The 18,453-nt window shown below is 35.4% G+C and overlaps 4 protein-coding genes across 8 annotated transcripts; 1 reads left to right on the plus strand and 3 right to left on the minus strand.

Annotated features, from left to right (window-relative positions):
• Window positions 1-2,615: 2,615 nt before the first annotated feature.
• LOC108200730 (uncharacterized) lies at window positions 2,616-6,857 on the plus strand. Of its 5 annotated transcripts, none has more exons than XM_064085633.1 (3): window positions 2,616-4,865; window positions 5,410-6,457; window positions 6,574-6,857. In XM_064085633.1, exon 1 carries the CDS (start codon window positions 2,651-2,653, stop codon window positions 3,149-3,151), a length of 501 nt encoding a protein of 166 aa, XP_063941703.1. In that variant the 5' UTR covers window positions 2,616-2,650; the 3' UTR covers window positions 3,152-4,865; window positions 5,410-6,457; window positions 6,574-6,857. The 5 variants fall into 5 exon arrangements, with proteins under 5 accessions (XP_063941703.1, XP_063941704.1, XP_063941705.1 ...); XM_064085634.1 differs by having other exon boundaries at window positions 5,939-6,457; XM_064085635.1 differs by having other exon boundaries at window positions 6,002-6,457.
• A 4,235-nt stretch (window positions 6,858-11,092) lies between these two features.
• On the minus strand, window positions 11,093-11,559 carry LOC108202089 (small polypeptide DEVIL 4). Its single transcript, XM_017370467.2, has one exon. It carries the CDS (start codon window positions 11,412-11,414, stop codon window positions 11,286-11,288), a length of 129 nt encoding a protein of 42 aa, XP_017225956.1. The 5' UTR covers window positions 11,415-11,559; the 3' UTR covers window positions 11,093-11,285.
• A 1,509-nt stretch (window positions 11,560-13,068) lies between these two features.
• Window positions 13,069-15,297, minus strand: LOC135149328 (uncharacterized). The gene is made up of 2 exons (XM_064084813.1): window positions 15,183-15,297; window positions 13,069-14,480 (listed from the first exon to the last, which is right to left on the minus strand). The coding sequence occupies exons 1-2, from the start codon at window positions 15,262-15,264 to the stop codon at window positions 13,303-13,305; spliced, it is 1,260 nt and encodes a 419-aa protein (XP_063940883.1). The 5' UTR covers window positions 15,265-15,297; the 3' UTR covers window positions 13,069-13,302.
• A 418-nt stretch (window positions 15,298-15,715) lies between these two features.
• Window positions 15,716-16,953, minus strand: LOC108201416 (F-box/kelch-repeat protein At3g23880). Its single transcript, XM_017369701.2, has one exon. It carries the CDS (start codon window positions 16,951-16,953, stop codon window positions 15,865-15,867), a length of 1,089 nt encoding a protein of 362 aa, XP_017225190.1. The 3' UTR covers window positions 15,716-15,864.
• Between the last annotated feature and the right edge of the window lie 1,500 nt (window positions 16,954-18,453).

The raw sequence follows: 18,453 nt of genomic DNA on the forward strand, positions 1-18,453 counted from the left end.
ATTCTGGTACCATCTGCGATTTCAATTCTTTTCCGAACTTCATCTTTTACTTCTTCACTATCATGAACTCGCTCAACTCAATATTTTTCGGTGTATGGCTTGAATGAACAGGAAAACATAAGATTAAGTGTTTGAGATAAGAGGTTAATGTTAATTTTTAATTACAGGAGTTGACAAGAATAGCTAACAGGAAAGGTTCAACGCGTGCTATCGTTAATTTTTATATACGTGCAGATGGGATCTTTATCCCCTACTCTAAAATTTCGATGGCCTACTTCAGCAAAACCTGCAGAAGTCGAGAGGCGCCTTAGAGGGTACTTAACCACACATACACCTCCGTCTTGTCTATATGAGAGTACGAACACAGGTTGTGCCACACTTCCACATCAAGAACAGAACACATGTCAGCCACGGCATCTACGAGCCTCTTTCTGATGAGATGAAAATGTCATTTTACCGGTCCTGGAATTGAAAATTGTGAACATAAAATCAAGAGAAGGTAATTTGTATATAGCACTTCGTATTCATAAATTACCTAACACTTGACAATTTTCGAAACTTTAATATTAAAATAGAAAGAGTGTCTCCTGAATGAGCACTCTGATGATGGTGAAATCTGATACGGTACATCATCATGTAGAGTTCAGACACCAGCAATCTTAGACTTGACCATATAGTAAGAGGTTGTCTTAAAAATTAACAAGAGATTCACTAATTTGAGGGATGATAGATTACAAAATCTGGAATAATATTATGAGCAACTACTGGTACATGTGTCTGAGGATAGAAATGCTATGGTATTCATATGAACATTTGCAGAATTTTATTCCTGATATCGAATCTAGCTAGACAACACTATTGACAAAATTGATCTAAATAAATGAACAAGTCAAATGATAAGTAGCGTATAAATTGATCTAAAAATTCATGGCTGGACAGGTGGGGGATGAAGATGGACAAGCAGCAGCACAAATAGTGGAGAAGGAAAAGTGAAAAAAAATACTCAAAATACTCGTGAAAAAAAATTAAAATTGTGGGGTGCAAAGTGAAAAAGGTACAACTGTTAATTTTAACGATCAATTAAACGGAGAGTGGTCAAAAGGGTGCAAAACGAAGCGTTTTTCAAACTTTGGGGTGCATACTGCCAAAAAAATTTATTTGAGACGAAATCGAAAAAGCGTCTAAACATAAGGGGTGCAAAGTGTCAATCACTCGTAATTTAATTTAAAATATAATGAAATTCAAGGGCGGAAAAATCAAAAATAATATTTTTACAATACTATTTACATTTCGGGATTCGGGTTTTGGATAAATCAGAACAAACCAGAACCTGATCTGAAACCCGTGGATTTGGATTTGATATGTGAAACCTGACTGGATTTGGATTTGGATTTGAATTTAGATATCTCAGATATCCGAACTGATCCGACCTGTTGCCATCTCTAATTTTAAGTATGGCGCCCGTCTCTCGTAGTCGACTGTCACTCTGTCAGGTCGATTTAACTAGCATATCATTTGTGAGCCGCTGGATGAATATTCAGTGGCCAAGATTATAATCTGTGCCGCTGACGGTCGAGGAAAATAATGCCGGCTAAACAATCCCTGATAGTCGAATAGCAGGGTCAATAAATTTTATTAATTTTGCCACAACTAAAATTACGTGATTTCTATTATGTTATAGCTAATAAATTTAATTGATTTATCAAATTCATATATTTATTTTTATATAATTTTATCTAAATTTAATATACCTGAATATTATTTTAGACGATGTTTTTTTGTGTTCACTAAGAGGGTTGTATTCGATTGAGATTGGGATTTTAATGGATTGGTTTTAGTTTATGGATTTTAATGGATAATATGTGATTTTGATTTTGTGCGGATTCTTAATAAAATGTCACAGAGTTGATAGGATTTAAGCACAATATTTTAAAATCTCATGAATTTTGATGGGATTTCAAAAAATTTAAAATATTCCAAAAAATTCCACAAAATTCATATAGTATGAAATCTTTATAGCTTTTGTATCATTTTATCAAGGTTGTAAAAATCGGAAATCGGTCCAACTCGGTTTGGTTCCAGAAAAATGAGTACTCGGAACTCGGGAGAGTACTCGGAATGAGTTATCGGATAACTAATCGGGTATTTTTTTAATTAATTTTTTCTCTTATATATAGTTATATACTGATTAATAATAAAATTATCTAATAATATTAATATATTTATAACACACTTGAAATAATGAAGTCCAAATAAAAGTTACTTGTTTGATAGTGTTTGACATAATAATCATTCACAAGTTTTAATGATAAGACACATATACTTTCTAATTAATGTCAATACTTTGCAAAAAAAGATCAAAACATATATAAATTTACGTTTAGTCTCTTTTGAAATAATTTTCAAATAAAATAATAAAAAATTGATAAGTCAAACTCGGATTTGACCTCGAGTACTCGGAGTCAAACCGAGTTTTGACCGATTTTTTAATAAATCGGTTTTGAACCCGATTACTCGGAACTCGGATCGGACGAAGGGTTAAAAACGAGTACTCGGAATGAGTACTCGGCCGACTCGGCGATTTTTAGAACACTGCATTTTATACACACAAAATCTTTATAGCTTGTGTATCATTTTATACAAACACAAAATGACCACCTCCGTAGCTTCTAAAACCCTGTCAAGACTCCTCCATTTCACTCACAAAACCCCTCTCTGCCAACCCTTTTGCACCCTCACTAAACCCCAAGCCCCAACCCAGAAACTCCAAAGAATTGCGGATGAGCTTCTCACTCTCAGCAAGCTTGAGATGTATGATTACTCCATTCTGATGCGCCACAAGATGGGTCTTAATAAATATGGGCCTGCTGCTGCTGGTCTTCAATCCGGGTCTGTTTCTGCTGGGCCTGCTGCTGAGGTCAAGGCTGCCACTGAAAAAATGGTTTTTGACGTGAAGCTTGAGAAATTTGATGCTGCTGCTAAAATCAAGATTATTAAGGAAGTTAGGGCTTTTACTGATTTGGGTCTTAAGGATGCTAAGGATTTGGTTGAGAAAGTGCCGGTTGTGGTTAAGAAAGGGTTGAGTAAGGAAGAAGCTGAGGCGGTTTCAGAGCAGCTTAAGGCATTGGGGGCTACTGTGGTATTGGAATGACATTTATGTTTTGTTATATTTCTAGTGTCTTTATGCTATCGGAATAATTTTTAAGTTCCTTGGTAGAAGTCACTTTTTAGAAAATTCGATTTAAAACTGATGAGTTTGAGTTGTTTTCAATGGCAAATGCCTTTATATTTCTTGACAATTACTCTTGCTCCGTATTAGTTTTTTGGTGTGTTTGTGCACAATAAATTCAGTATTAGTTGCAATTGCAAAATAAGTTAAGTTGGTTTCAGAAAAACTAGTTGCGTTATTTCAGTCAACGACCTATACTAACAGTAACAGTAAGTGGCACTGATAGTTATGCTTCACAGTATGATGAAATAATTATATTTTTTTTTTGAAAGAGATTTTATGCATTTTAGTTTTTGAAGTGCATTTAAAGTTTGTTGTGCTTTAGAAATTAGGCCCAGTGTGTAGCAAGTGTTAAGATTAAATTTCATATGATAACTGAATAGTAATTGAATCAAGATTACAAGAGATCATTGTGTTCAAACAAAGTAACATCAAATGTTGAAGTTGAACATTAACAATCATGTAACAGTTTTTGGTGAACCCAGGACAATTGTTGTGTAAAAGGACTAGACTGGAAACAATGAGTGATTATTGTAAGATGAGTTATGATCCTCCTTAAGTGGTGTATCGTTGGACTTATATGGAAGTTTTGGGAAGAAAACTAGAGATGGAATGGGTGGAACGAAAGATGTAGTAGGGCGAGAACGCCAGGTTCGGTACTTGAATGAGGTAAGTAGGTAACAGATGACTCTTGCCATTACATTTTAAACCGGAATGTGATTTAAATCAGAAAGTATGCTTTTTGTGGAAGTACTGTTTTCGATAGTTTTTTTTTCCAGTTTGAATTCCAGATTCTATGAATTTGTCAAATGTCAGTTGGTGGAGGGTAATCTGATGACAGACACGGAATACAGATGCACATGGCTCTATACTAGTTAGGGAATAAAACTTCGGCAGACTTGTAAGTCTTGATTAGTTGTTACATGTAGATATGTCTCCGTAGTCTGTAGAATCGTAAAACATTATCCTGGCCAAGAGCTCATTTCTCCTCTCATCTACCTCCAAAATCTGGTGCTCAGTGTTGTGAAAGTCATCCTTTCATCAACGAGTTTATTTCAACTGTTTAGAATGATGATGGAATTTGTTATAAACATCCTCAGAATCTGCCAGTACTCCTGGGAATTGAATAGGACCTTTATTTCTTCCTTTGTTAAAATAGTCATAGTTCTGATCCTACTATTTCATAGTTCTTTATCGAAATGGAAGTGTATCTATAACACTGGAACAAGAAAGCGTCAAAAGGATACATGGTGATGATCTTACAAATGTTTGTTGGCACAAGACTGGCAGAACCAATTCTGTTGTCCTGGATGGGATGCAAAAGAGGTGTAAGATCACTGTTCTCTACACTACCCATGTAAAAGGTGGCGAAGCTGAGAAAACTAATTGAGTAATGCACCATGTCACCTGGGCGCAGGGAGGATGAAAGGAAGGAGATTATGTATTTTCAAAGTGCTACATCAGCCACAAAAAACCAAGCAGAGTTACGAAATTAAGTGTATTCACATGAGACAATTATACAACAAGATTAAAAGCAGAAGCAGTCTCTCTGAAGTCTATTACTCCAGAACTGTCATGTCAAAGGCTTTATACTGGGGGAGATTTCGATGATAATCTCAATATCGCCGGAGTTGAGGTATGCCAAACACCTGATATGATTCAGTCTTAAATAAAAACCAACTTTACAATTAATAAACAAATATTACAGACTGACATAACAATTAATGTGAAACATCTTGTTAAAGTGAAACCAATACAGAATTATCCAAGAGAACAGGAACATGCCAAATAAAAGAACGGTTTTTCTAGTGTGTGCCCATGGGCACACACTAAGCACCAAATTCTATAAATTCGATGGATTTTGATTGGCTCCTACTTCTTTATAATGGTGGACCGTGTTTATTTTCGGTGCACCAATTCAATAATCTGGCATATATTACTGAAAGTTATATTTTTCAGAACTCTTCACTGCACGCATGCACTGTGACACACACACACACACACGGATCAGGGCTAAGTAGTAAACAAGTTAAAAGGTATATGATTGAGTTTTATGATCATTCTGGTTGCCCTTATTTGTAATACCATGTCGAGAAATAAGCTAGTCTGGATTTTTATAGGCCCGGAACCAGTAGACCAAATTGTTTGTGGCTTTTTATAGTTTTTAATGTTTTTCGCAGAGCATGTGATATCTTTATATCTGGAAAGTTTGGTCATATCCCTGTAAAGCAAGGGTGTTGCAATTTGGGAAAAGTATGATTTTAGTCTCACATGTCTCAAGTCTTTGATCTAATCATGTGTTCATCTCCTTGACTTGTTTTAGTTCAGAAGATCTCTGTCTTCGGCTTAATTATGTGTTTCTGTGTTTTGGAGTGTGCTGGTTTAGAAAAATCATGGAAGTAAGAAACGAATCAGGTAATGATGTGATGCACACAATAGAATGACAATGGGAGAAATGGTGTGATGGCTAAAGTAATTCTTACAGAATTGAAAAAAATGTACAAGAAAAGGGTGTTTGGAGTGTGCTGGCTTAGGAAAAAAAAAGAGAAGAAATTAGAAAATTAATCAAGAATTGATGTGATGCACATAATAGAAAGAGCTTTGGTGATAACAATGTGCCCTGTTATAATCTTCCTTACAAAACTTTATAGTGATATAGTATTAACTATGTAATGATGTGATTTACATGACGGAGTGATTATTATTTAGCATCCGCTCATCTGGGACTGTGACCAGTTGTTTAAGCAGCTAATATTGTAATGGTCCTTCAAGCATTCTGAGGTGGAGTGTATTGATGATGCTGTGAATGTGGCCTTGGAGATGCCTGATAATCATGATTGCTTTGTGGCTAAGGATGGTATTAGCAGATGGCAGATTACAACCGTATAGCTGAACTTGATACTCACAGGATCAGAGATAACATTATAAATCACGCTGGAAAAAAGTGAATGGTTGGGACACTGGGACTGGATCACGATATTTGTTAGACCATCAAGAACTGGTGGAAGCTATGTCTTTTTGTGTTGAGTTTTTCGAGTCAAGTCTCTGAGGAGTAGTAAAGTTGAAAAACAAGAATTCCAAGGCACACCTCTTCTCTCTCATTATACTCGCTTAGGACCAGAGAGTTCAAAGAGGGACTACAGGAGTGTCGCGCACTGATGCCTAATCTAGCAAATAGAGAAGCAGACTCACTTAATGATTTTCAATCCAACTTGGAAGTTTAATGAGGTATTGCTTAATAGTCACTTTACATCTCTCTCAATGAACTTATCTACTTGCTCTGCTGCCTTAATCTCTGTGTTCAATACAAATCTCACATTTTTCCACACAAATTCGGGTTGTAGGAGATTGTTGTTCCTTGAAGAGGGAGCTGAGTCTCGTCTCTTTGATCCAGATCAAATGACATGGATATCTTACTAACTTTTTATAAACAGCCTATGAGGTACTGCCATTAAATTCTCCCAGATATATTTTTCCTTCCAAAAGACCCAAATAATTGTCTATGTTACATATCTTGATTGCAAGATATGTAACTTTATCTGCAGTGGGGGATCTGTAGCACCAAATTCTCTGCACATACATCAACTATTTTTAAAGTATTGTTTTTTTTCTTGCTAAAGACTTTCTATTCTACAGTTTGTGATTAGCGAGTCCTTAACATTTGAATTATCATGTGAGCTGGTCATTTGTATATGGTTTGTTTAAGTATAGCCGTTATAGGGAGAGTAACATGTATGCATATCTTTTGTGAACACCCCTACAGCCCTACCTAGCTGCGAAAGAATCTGGAAAATAAATGTTTCGAAAAATCATTGAAATTCAGTCTGGCTTGCATGTGGCTTACAGCTACAGGAGCCTCCGCGTCTTTCATAAGTAAGAACATGTTACGACATAGTTCTTTCTACTTAAGCTAGAGTACAAGATACAAGTCGTCTCTTAGTACTGCTGGTTTGCACTTTAGCTCTTTCACGGAATAATTGATCGTTCTGTTGTGCTAAATGCATCATCCCATTAGCAGATAATGGCAAGACAGTGGGTCTAAAAGTTCCGGAGAAGTGTCTTTCTGAGGGGCATGGTGTCTTGTGTCTAGTCCTAAAAAGAACAATACAATGGTGTAAACATTATCAACTAGTATGTTGAGTCATTTTCTTCATTTCCTTTTAGTAGTTTTAGCATACTGGAGGGACCATAGCTTATAACACTTGTATTGCAACTGTCCAGCTCATTAAGGTAGTGAGTCCAGGCCCCTTGTATTTATGGCCTATAGAGTCTGCAATAATCAGTACTAGACTGAATTTAGGATACATATTTCACCGCTATTATTCCCGGAGTACATAAAACTGTTTCCGTAAATACCCCAAGTAGGTAACTGAACCAGTAATTAAAATGACCCGTCTTAGTGATATTTGAAATCAGTCGGGGCTCAAATAAAATATTTCCCTCATTTTTAAGTGACCGGGACTTCAGCAAATCCCGGGTTTCTGATGACCGGGACTTTCTGGGTTATCCCCTGGTACCGGCCGCAAAATATATAATTATGGGTTTGGGGGCTGTGCTAAGTTGTGAAACTGGTAGGGGTCGCACGTTTGGGTGGGATATAAAAAGGGGTGGTTTTGAAAAGCCTGGCTTTCCATTTTGTACATGCTCACTGTTTGACCAGCTCAGCATCTCTGAGCATATCTAGGGGGACTGTTTGGCGGAGTTGCTAGAAGTGGCAGACAAACACCATAATTTATGAAAACCTGTTCAGCCTCTTCAGTCTCCACTCACTCACACTCTGACAACCCCCTCTCCACCCCCACTCTTCTTGGACCTTTTCAACCAACTTTATTTTTTGAAATCTTCTTCCCCCGTGTGCATATCAGTGCTGGGAGGATCAAGGATCAACGTTCGGATTTGATATAAATGTTGATTCTATTCGGCAGTTGACGGATTGAATTAACTGTTCTGGTTTGCGGATTGAAGGAAGTTGATTAAAGGATTGAATCGTTTGTTTATAATGAAATTGTTTGATATATTATTCTTAAACCTTGTATTATTTTTGTAAAAAAATAACAATTTCAATTCGATAACTACCAAATACTAATATCAAAGGACGTCAAACATCTAATATTCAAACATGACCTGTTTTTCTTAACTTGAATAATGTGATTACTGACCGAATTGATGCATATGTAAATGTTTTTCTTAACTTGAATAATGTGATTACTGACCGAATTGATGCATATGTAAATGTGATTCTCTCTGTCCCATTTAATTTTATACGTTTTTTTTACTGTCGGACACGCACTTCAATGCTCTTATAAAATATAGTTTTATAACTTATTTTTTTTAAAAAAATTCTGAATAAAAATATAACATTCAAATTTTTATACAGAAAAAAAAAAAACTTAAAAATAAGTTATAAAACTATACTTTACAGGAGTATTAAAATCAATGCCACGTTCTCGTCCCCAATATATATAACTGAGGGGGACGGAGGGAGTAGTTTCTTTCATCAATCAGAAGTTGGACTGTTTGGCATCTTCCTCTGTCCCCCTTTCCTCATATGCATTATTTCACACAAGACAGGGAAATATCAACAACAGTTGCGGAACAACCATGTAGCAACTTCTTTTTCAAAAGTTTGCTGCCACAATCTGTGCTACACACACATATCTCACTAACCTATAAATGGTCATGTTACTTCTTACGTGGATCACTCCCCCCTACTCACCTTGTATGCTATTCATTGTTCCAACAACAGTAACCTATCTCCGAGTCATTCCCACGTCAGATTCCCGACAGACGTATGTAAAGTTACGTTTAAAGTTATGTTTCACCGAGTATTAAGTAAACGAGAAGAGAATGAAATAAAAAATTATAAAGAAATTATATGAAGAAAAAAGAGAATACAAGAAAATAGTGATTAACTAGGAGCGTGTCTAGATATTCTATGATGAAGATTGTAAGGTAACATGATGCTGAAGTCTTACAAAACATGCACGTTAGAATTTTAGTTCATGTAATTAGAATGTAATGATTGAATGAATGAAAGTTACGTAACTTTTGTTTGCTCACCCCCAATTTAGAGTACACATTTCTTTCTATTCTCTTCCTACCATTCCATTCAATTGAACATAACCTAAATGTAAGAATAGAAAATCCTAGTTTTTTTTGTCCAAGCATCACAAAATAGGCGTTCCGCCTTTCTGCGAATAATAAGCGTCCAATCATCTAACCGGAATCCGGACCCTTCCGCACTTCATCCAGATAAATGAGGGCTGATCATAAGGTCCATAACATACAAAACAGGGGCGGTTTGGTTCATAAATGGACTAATAATTGCTACAGTTATTGATAGATATGAAATGTTTGGATGCTGCTTGTTTGAACCTGAAAGACAAAAAGATCACATTCAATCAACTTGAGCTTGTGACCAGTTTCATGTGTCCCCTAACTCCTCAAATGTCAAAAACAAATAAAATCCAAATGACGTGGTCCTTCTAATCTCTTCTTTAATCACACCCTAAAAAAATATAAAAAATCCTCAACAGAGACAGTTTAGTTTGTTTGTGTTTGTTACAACTTATCAGATACTACTATTTGTTTATGAGCGGTTTAATTGTCATTATCAAGAGCCATGAATATGATTAGAGGGCCTACAGGTCGGTTTAGTTTAGGGTGATTATGGAATATTAATCATGCTTAGCTACTTGTAGGACCCGATTAAAAAGGGTTGATTATATGAAGGTCTAGTAAGCAAGGATAGAGAGAGCTTAGTGTATAAATTTATATTAGTGATAAGTGAGTATGTTTTGTTTATCAGGTTGAACTGCATAATTTGCAGACATAGAAAGCATATTCCTTATCTGCAATTTTCATGTTTGTAGGTGCATAAGCAATATCGGAGATTTTATATTTTTTTTGTCGGAATCAGACAAGTTTTGCGAAATCGCAGCTTGAAGAAGATCGAATGTGAAATTGTGCGGGCAGGTTACCCTTGGTGTGGTTAGATAGCAAATATTCTTCTTTTAGGGGCGATTCATCAACATGCTAAAATGACATGTAGTTTTAAAATTTAACTGATAAAGTAAAGGAGCGGTTGGATCGTTTGTCATCAGGAGTGGGAATGTAAATGGTGTGCAATCTCTTGGTGTGATTAGCGAATGGTTTATCCATCTAACGAGAATGTGTAACATCCCACGCCGGTAAGATAAAGAGTATCTGAGACTTTTATAAACACAGACAAATAACTAAGATATACTAATTTGCTAACACTTTTGGACCGATTTGTGATGCTCTGTTGCGTCCGGTATTTCGTAAATTTGATTGCGGGGTATTTTGTAAATTTGATTTGGGCCTGACAAACACATCTAACATGTAAGCCGAGATGTTTGTAACATATCACGTTGATTACGTGAATAGTATTTGAGGTCTTTATAAGCACAAACAAAATAACTGATATATACCAATTGGTTAGTATTTTTGAACTAAATTGTGATGAATTGTTGGGTCCGTAAGCATCGTTCGGAATGTAATAAAATGAGTATCACATTCTAGACGACTAAACTATTAATCCAAACACTATATGTGATAAAATTTCTGATTTTCGTTAAGCAGGAGGTAAATTCCCAATTATTAATATTATTACTGTATTTCCTGCAAACAACTCTGAGTTTTTTGTCCAAGGACCTGACTCTGTTTCTATCTCTCTTCCCTATGGTTAAAAAGTTGCAAAACCTTGGTAAATTCATTTCAATGCTATGCCATATTTACTATCCATGCATCTTCTTGGAACTTGGAGCATAGAAACTGAATACTATAACAGAAATAGAAAAGAGGAAATCTTGGAAACCACAGAACTAAAAATCATACTTTGCATGTAAAACTAAAAGCTCTGATATATATGAAGCCAGCCATTAGGCCACTCAGTACAAAACTGTCAACACTATTCTTGCCATCATCATCTTCCTATATACACCACAATACTCTAACAAGATGGAACAAGAAACTAGAGCTGCCCTTTTGATCAAACATAAAAATCTAGCTACCCATTTGAGAGAACCTACTGAAATCACTCATGCCAGCAGAGAAGCATCACTACACATCTTTTGATGATATAAAGCCTTGCCCTTTGTTGTTTAAGAACTCCTCCAAGTCCCCTGCTTGCAATCCTCCTCTTGGATCCTCCCATGCTCATCATCTTCAACCAAGTTATAAGAATATTAAGACCTTGTGTAGAAAAGAGCTCTAGGACTTGAGCTAAGTGATAGATAAATGTAGAGAATGAAAGATGTTTGGTTTGAAAAAGAGTAAGAGGTAATGCTAATTATATATAGGAGGAAAAGGTGGAGTCTTTTGTATTGGTCTAGTGAACATCAACCTATGGGGAGCATCAAGGGATGTGCAGTTCCCCTACCTCACAGGACAAGTTTTCTGTGGGTCTCAATCCCTATTATTATTATTATTAATTTTAGTTCTAAAAGACTCCACCACATACATATAATAATCAAGTTAATAATCTTGTTGTAGTCTTGTATAAAAAAGTGTACATTATTGTATAAATTTGAGGGGCTTACATCATTGAAGATTTTAATACACAAATGAGATCCACTCAATGCCACACATATATTGTTCATATCATTTGATTTTAAATAATCCGATTAGTCGGTCAATCTCTGATTAATATTTACAAGATTTTCAGCGATTCTCCTGAAAAAGGATTTGTTCTTGGTCGATATCACTGATTAAGTCCGATTCAAGTTTTCTTACAACCACGATCACAGTATACATTTTCACATTTTGTTATCAGAAGAGTGGAAGGTAGACTGAAGTTATAGAACTTTCCTTTTGCCTAAAAATATAACTACTTTGATGTAGTGAATCGGCCATTACAAGTTTACAACTGTAAGATATTTTATGAGATACTCTCCATTTTGATGTTGATTATGGTGAGGTATATAATTCAAGTTCTAGCCATCCCATTTGTCTCATACATTATCTTTACTGTTGTATCTTTTATGTGTCAACTATGCTGCCGTTTAAATTTACATGTTTTCCGACCTATAAGCCACTTATAAACCTGACCAAACTTTATTTTTCTTGCTTTTTTAGTTAAGATTTTATTTGGCGTTTTTGTTGCAGATAACAATAATAATTTTTTGTTGAATATAGGTAAAAAATTGAATTTGAAAAAAGTTTTTCTGAACATCTTTTGGTTTAAAAACTATTTTTAGAAAAAGCAATTTCATTTGTATTTTCGGGAAAAACTATTTTTCAGCTTTTGTGAGAAGTTATCATAGGGTTTTTTTTTATCAAATCTCATGAAACATTAGTTTTTCATATTATAATTCAAAATATGCAAACAACAAATTTATCATATTTTTTAATAACACATCCTAAATTGTTTTAATTAGTTATCCTCAGACAAATTGTGCAACCTTATACTCTTAAACATCAAACCAAAAATCCTAAGTATCAAGATGCTTATGCCATATAGATACAGCAGTTTAGTTCTCTGGAGCATCAAGAAGTTTAAGTATCCTTTTCTCATCCGAAATATCAAGTTAGAACATTTGTGAAATATTACATTATCATGACAGCAATTCAGAAACAAGGTTCAAAATCGACCAACACTAATGAAATTTTCTAATCATGATCTTAGGACATGTTCTGATGTTCATGTGTTTGAAATAAGAGCAAAGAATATAAGCCCCGCTAATTTTCATACTTCGTCAGTCCGTATGTTTTGTTAGCATTATTTGCAGCAGGGAAATCAATAAATTTGCGATAAGGGTAGTAATTCTTAATAAAACAACCTGAATTAGCACTTTCTATTAGGAAAACCAAGTAAACATGTCCTTTTCCCAGCATATATCTATTTTTTCTGCTGCAATACCAAATAGAACTCTACACATAAAAAAAACATCAAGTAAAACATTCTCTAGATCATAAAAAATACTAGCATTGTACACAACACTCGTTATTGAGGTTCTAGAATTGATCCCGAGTCTCAGCATCAAGCAGAACCAGGGTCTCAGAAAAAAGTATTGCCTGATAAATAAATGTAGCCCTATTGCGGACGACACTCTTTATCCAGCTTTTGGAATTGATCTGGAATCTCCATCGTCAAGTAGAACTAGTGTCTCGACAAAAGGTATTGCCCGACAAATAGTTTTGGCAGAAGGACAAAATTCCTTCAATTTTAATTCCCCAACATCAAAAACCAAAATTGGTGGATCAGTCCCGAACTTCTGAAACAGAACTTCAATGCCATTGCTTCTCACACCCAATACACGACAAACCTCTTTTCCACTCTTTTCAAATTCATTCCTGTGTAGTTCGTTCAAACTCTCATCATACACATGTAAGCTCGTTCTGTCACAACCAACTCTTAGCACAAAAATAGAATCACTACAAGCCCCCAACGTACTAGCGAAACTTACTGAATTGCTTCTCTCCACAGGCCATATCAGGGTCTCTCGAAACATCCCATTCTTTAAAGTTAAAGAAGTAAGCTTCCAATCTTTCCTTTCGTCCGACCAATTAGCTCTGTTTGCAGATGTCAGCCAATACAAAGTGCCATTAACATGAACCATATCAAAAAACTCAGTCGTCAAATATGAAGGACCACTAGTAGTGATTATATTCCACAAATTGCTGCTCAAACTATAAACCTCAACATTAGACACCTTCGTGCAAGAGATAATTGCAACCTTGCAATCATCAGAAATTGTGTCATACCAAAATCCATAAGCATCGCGCTTTGTATGATAAAATCGGGATTTTGGAAGAATTTTCAATTTCCGAATAGTAGGATTCCAAAGATAAATATTACTACAAACATCATCGAATTTAGTATAGCAAATAAGCCCATTGCCGCTCCCATGTACTGTAATCCTTTTTGTCTCAGGAAAATCAATTTCATAATAGTTTTCGAGTCCTTTACTATTATAATTTTGTATCGAATAACAGAATGGTCGAAAATAGGAGCAGAGAAAATACTCTGCATTACTATGTGGACGAGAGAGGTGCATGGTAACGAAGCGGCGTGATTTGATCAAAACATACCATGATTTGCAGACAGAAGTGCATGTCACAATAGACTTTATGCATTTTAATTTCAAGAGAATCTGCTCTATAACTTCATCAGGCAAAGATGAATAATCAGGCGTCGTCGTATGTGTTCTATTGCGTCTAACCAACCACCGGAGGGTCACACGTCTTGGCATGCGGCGCCAGGACAACCGGCTGGCCATTCTCCGATAACCTGTGATATGATAAACAGGTTGCTATTATTCTACTATCAATTAAAAATAGAAAAACCAGTCACAAAATATTTCAGGGGCAACACGCGTCTCACGACTAGATCTGACTGGTCCCATGCCTCTGTAGTTCCAGATTGTGAATGCATTATGCCTTCAACACAGAGGATTGTATTCACAATCCAGCAAAATCAACAATTATGCCTGCTTAAATATGTATTCCAAATTCCAGACTCTGTCCCGAAACGTGACACAAATGACTGATTTTAATTGAGTTATCTATATGCAAACATGATTCTCAATATTATCGGTGTGTGGGAAACAAATCACATATTATCAACTAAAACTTGGGAACAAGTTTCGGATATCTTGCATTTTTCTTTCATTATTAACATCATTTTTTCGATCAATAAAATTCTTATCAAACGATACGCTCAAAGACCAAAATCAGATACAAATATATTTTAGTTAAGGGTCTTTCTAGTATGTGCCCATGAGCACACACTAACAACTACTTTTTGGTGAGGTGGAGGGTTTTTACTGGTCATGTTTTTTGTGTAAATGCAGGGGCCATGATTATTAATGAGTTTTAGCCAATAGAAGTGCTCCACCTACTCAAAAAGTGGTTGTTCACACTAAAAAATCCGTTTAGTTAAATACAGTAAAAAGAAAAATACAACTTAAGCAAGCATTGAAAAGAAGATTACCAGAGCTTTTAAGACTTGAAATAGAATTGAATAATCCAGCTAGGGTTAGGGCTAGGGCATTGCCGCAGTGTAGTCTTAACATATATTTTTCGGGATATCATCGTTATTGGACCAGAACTACAGTACCTGGGCCAACTGATTGGTTCTGTTTTGCGAATTCATCTGAGCCCATGAGCCCACAGCGGCACATGTTGGACTATATACTATCTGCCATGTTCAGCAAATCAGTCAGTTTATATCCTTTAATTTCACCATCAGTTTTTCACATTCTGTTATTAAGATGCTGGAGGGTGCACTAAAGAATAATACAGTATCTTTTTATATAATTAGCGTAAGAAGATCAACTTGGTACAGTATGGTATTATCCGTCCAGAAATTTGAATCGTTCAAAAATTATTATTTAGATTTAACAAACGGTTCCTTAATTGGGTCGGAGATGATCTGAATATTCATCGTGTATGTCTGTGATATGTGGTGAAGAAAATGTCATGAACATAAGGTAAAACAATACTTATCAGATAAACACTTTTTGAGTAGAAAATCAATTAAACATTTCTTTCCGCATCATATACAGTGCTATTTGTTCTGCTGCACCTATGCAATTATGCATCAAGCAGAACATTCTCTATATTACAGAAAAGAAGCAGCAGCAGCAGCCTATGGCATTACGAATGACACTCTGTTATCGAGCATTTGGAAGTGATCTAGAGTCTCCGTCGTCAAGTAGAACCAGGGTCTCCACAAAAGGTATTGCCCGGAAAATAGATTTGGTTGAGGAACAAAACTCCTTGAATTTGAATTCCCCTACATCAAAAACCACAATTGGTGCATCAGTCCCAAGCTTCTGAAGCAGAACTTCATTGCCGCTGTTTCTCTCACCCAGTGGATTAAGATATTCTTTGTAACTACTTCCAGAATCATACCTATGTAGTTCATTCAAATTTTCATCATACACATGTATGCCCATATGGTTTGTTCCCGAGTTAAAGAAAGAAAACAAAAGAATGACACGACTGCCTGCCCCCAATATATCAAACTTGACACCTGATTTGCTTTCCTCTAGAGGCCAAAGTAGAGTCTCTCGAAACATTACATCTTTCATATTTAAAGAAATAATCCTCCAATTTCTCCTTGAGTGCCATCGATTTCTTTCATCCGATGCCAACCAATACAAAGTACCATTAACATGTACAACATTATCAAAGAAAGTCTTGGAATATGAAGGACCACTAGTAGCGATCAGATCCCATGAATTGCTGCTTAAACTATACACCTCAACCCTAAATACCCCTGTGCAAGAGATCTTTGCAACCTTATAATCATCAGAAATCGTGTCGTACAAAAATCCATAAGCAGCCCACTTTGATAAATATTTGGATTTTGGAAGAATTTTCAATTTCCGAATAGTAGGATTCCATAGATAAATTTGACTAAAAACATCATCTAAGTTGGTATAGCAAATTAGCCCATGGCAGCTCCCAAGCACTTTAACCCTTCTCACAGGAAAAATCAAGTCACGATAGCTTTCGAGTTTTTGGCTATTATAACATAAAATCGAATGAGAAAATGGTTCAAGATAAGTGCAGAGAAAATACTCTGTATTACTATGTGGACGAGAGAGGTGCATGGTGATGAAGCGGCGTGATTTTATTAAAGCATGCCATGATTTGCAGACAGAAGTGCATGTCAGAATAGACTTAAAGCATTGTAGTTTCAGGAGAATCTGCTCTTGGATCTCATCAGGCAAGGAGGAATAATCACGTCTGGCCATTCTTCTCATAGATTTAACCTACGATTGATAATAAAAAGATGAGTCACGAGGCTAACATCAAACCCTATTTATTGTGCTTATCAAAGAGTACAATAAATATAAAATATAATCCTATTTATTATACGGGAAGTTAGCTTCAATTTTCTGCTAATTGGAGGTCCGAAAAACCTAAGAGCATCTCCAGCAGAGTCTTAACATGTTCCCTAAATATATAATAAAATATTCAATTTTTAAGGGATTACTACATTTTATTGAATGGGAACTCCAACAACATTCCCTATTTCTATTCCCTATTATTATTATAATATTATATTCAACTTGTAAGTAGGAGAGAGAAAGGAGGGAAAGAGGAAGAAAAAGGAGAGAAGTGAATATTTTATTATTTAAAATAGTATGAGGAATGGTTCCACAATCCTTAAAAATGAGGAATGAAGTGGACATCCTAACTTTTTAAGGGATGGCTAGGACTCTGCTGGAGTTGTGTTTTATGTCATATTCTTTATATTAATAGCTTAGGACACCATATAGGGAAGCTGCTGGAGATGCTCTAAGACCCTGCAGCGGGATGATACTGGGCTGGCAATATTAGCCCCGACCTGACAACCCGATACGAATTCAACCCATAAAATACGAATTCGGGTTAGAGTTTTTTGAGTTCAGGTTGAATTCGGGTTGACCCAAAATTAATTTAGAAAAAATGGGTCTTTTTAGGGTTGAGTCCGGATTACCCGAAACTGACCCGAAATTTAATATATAATATAGATATTTTACATATTTTTATATAATACATATATTTATTTTATTTTTATAATATATATTAGTTAAATTCAACAAAAATTAATTTAATTTAATAAAAATTAATTTATTTAGATTAATATGACATTTATTTTTTATTTAAAAAATATTTATTAATAAATATTATGGATCGGGTTCTAGTTACCCGCCGGTCGAGTTCAGGTTGAGTATTCTGACCCATTATAATTTCGGGTCGGGTTCGGATTGGGTAAAATTTTAGACCAGCGATTGTCAACCGATCGGATACCCGAAATTATCGGCCAAAAGAAATTGAATAAACATTAGCAAAGATTGGAAATAATCTTCACGTACATCATCGGCCTAAATTTCAAAAATTTAGTCCTCTCAACGTGGTAGTTTTAATAATAATAAATAAATTGCATACATGAATCATTTTGTCCGCTCATTATACTTAAACCCTTTTGTCCACTCCCAAGATTATCTACTTTTTCTAATGCTACAATGTTTTGCCACTTATATCATTTTCGTATCCAATTATGAGAAGAAAACTACCCCTAGCACTTTCATACTTGTTACTCCTTGTAATATCATACTTTTCTGGGACATTATTGAAGCAGGAAAAGTGAATTCTTCACATACATATAAACAGCAAAAAGGACTCACCATGATAAGGTGATGCTGCTGGGACACAGTGATTCTTATAGTCAAGATCATAAGAACATGCAAGTTATTACCATAGCTTTT

The sequence above is a fragment of the Daucus carota genome, chromosome 9 (assembly GCF_001625215.2).
Source record: "Daucus carota subsp. sativus chromosome 9, DH1 v3.0, whole genome shotgun sequence".
NCBI classification, from domain to species: domain Eukaryota; kingdom Viridiplantae; phylum Streptophyta; class Magnoliopsida; order Apiales; family Apiaceae; genus Daucus; species Daucus carota.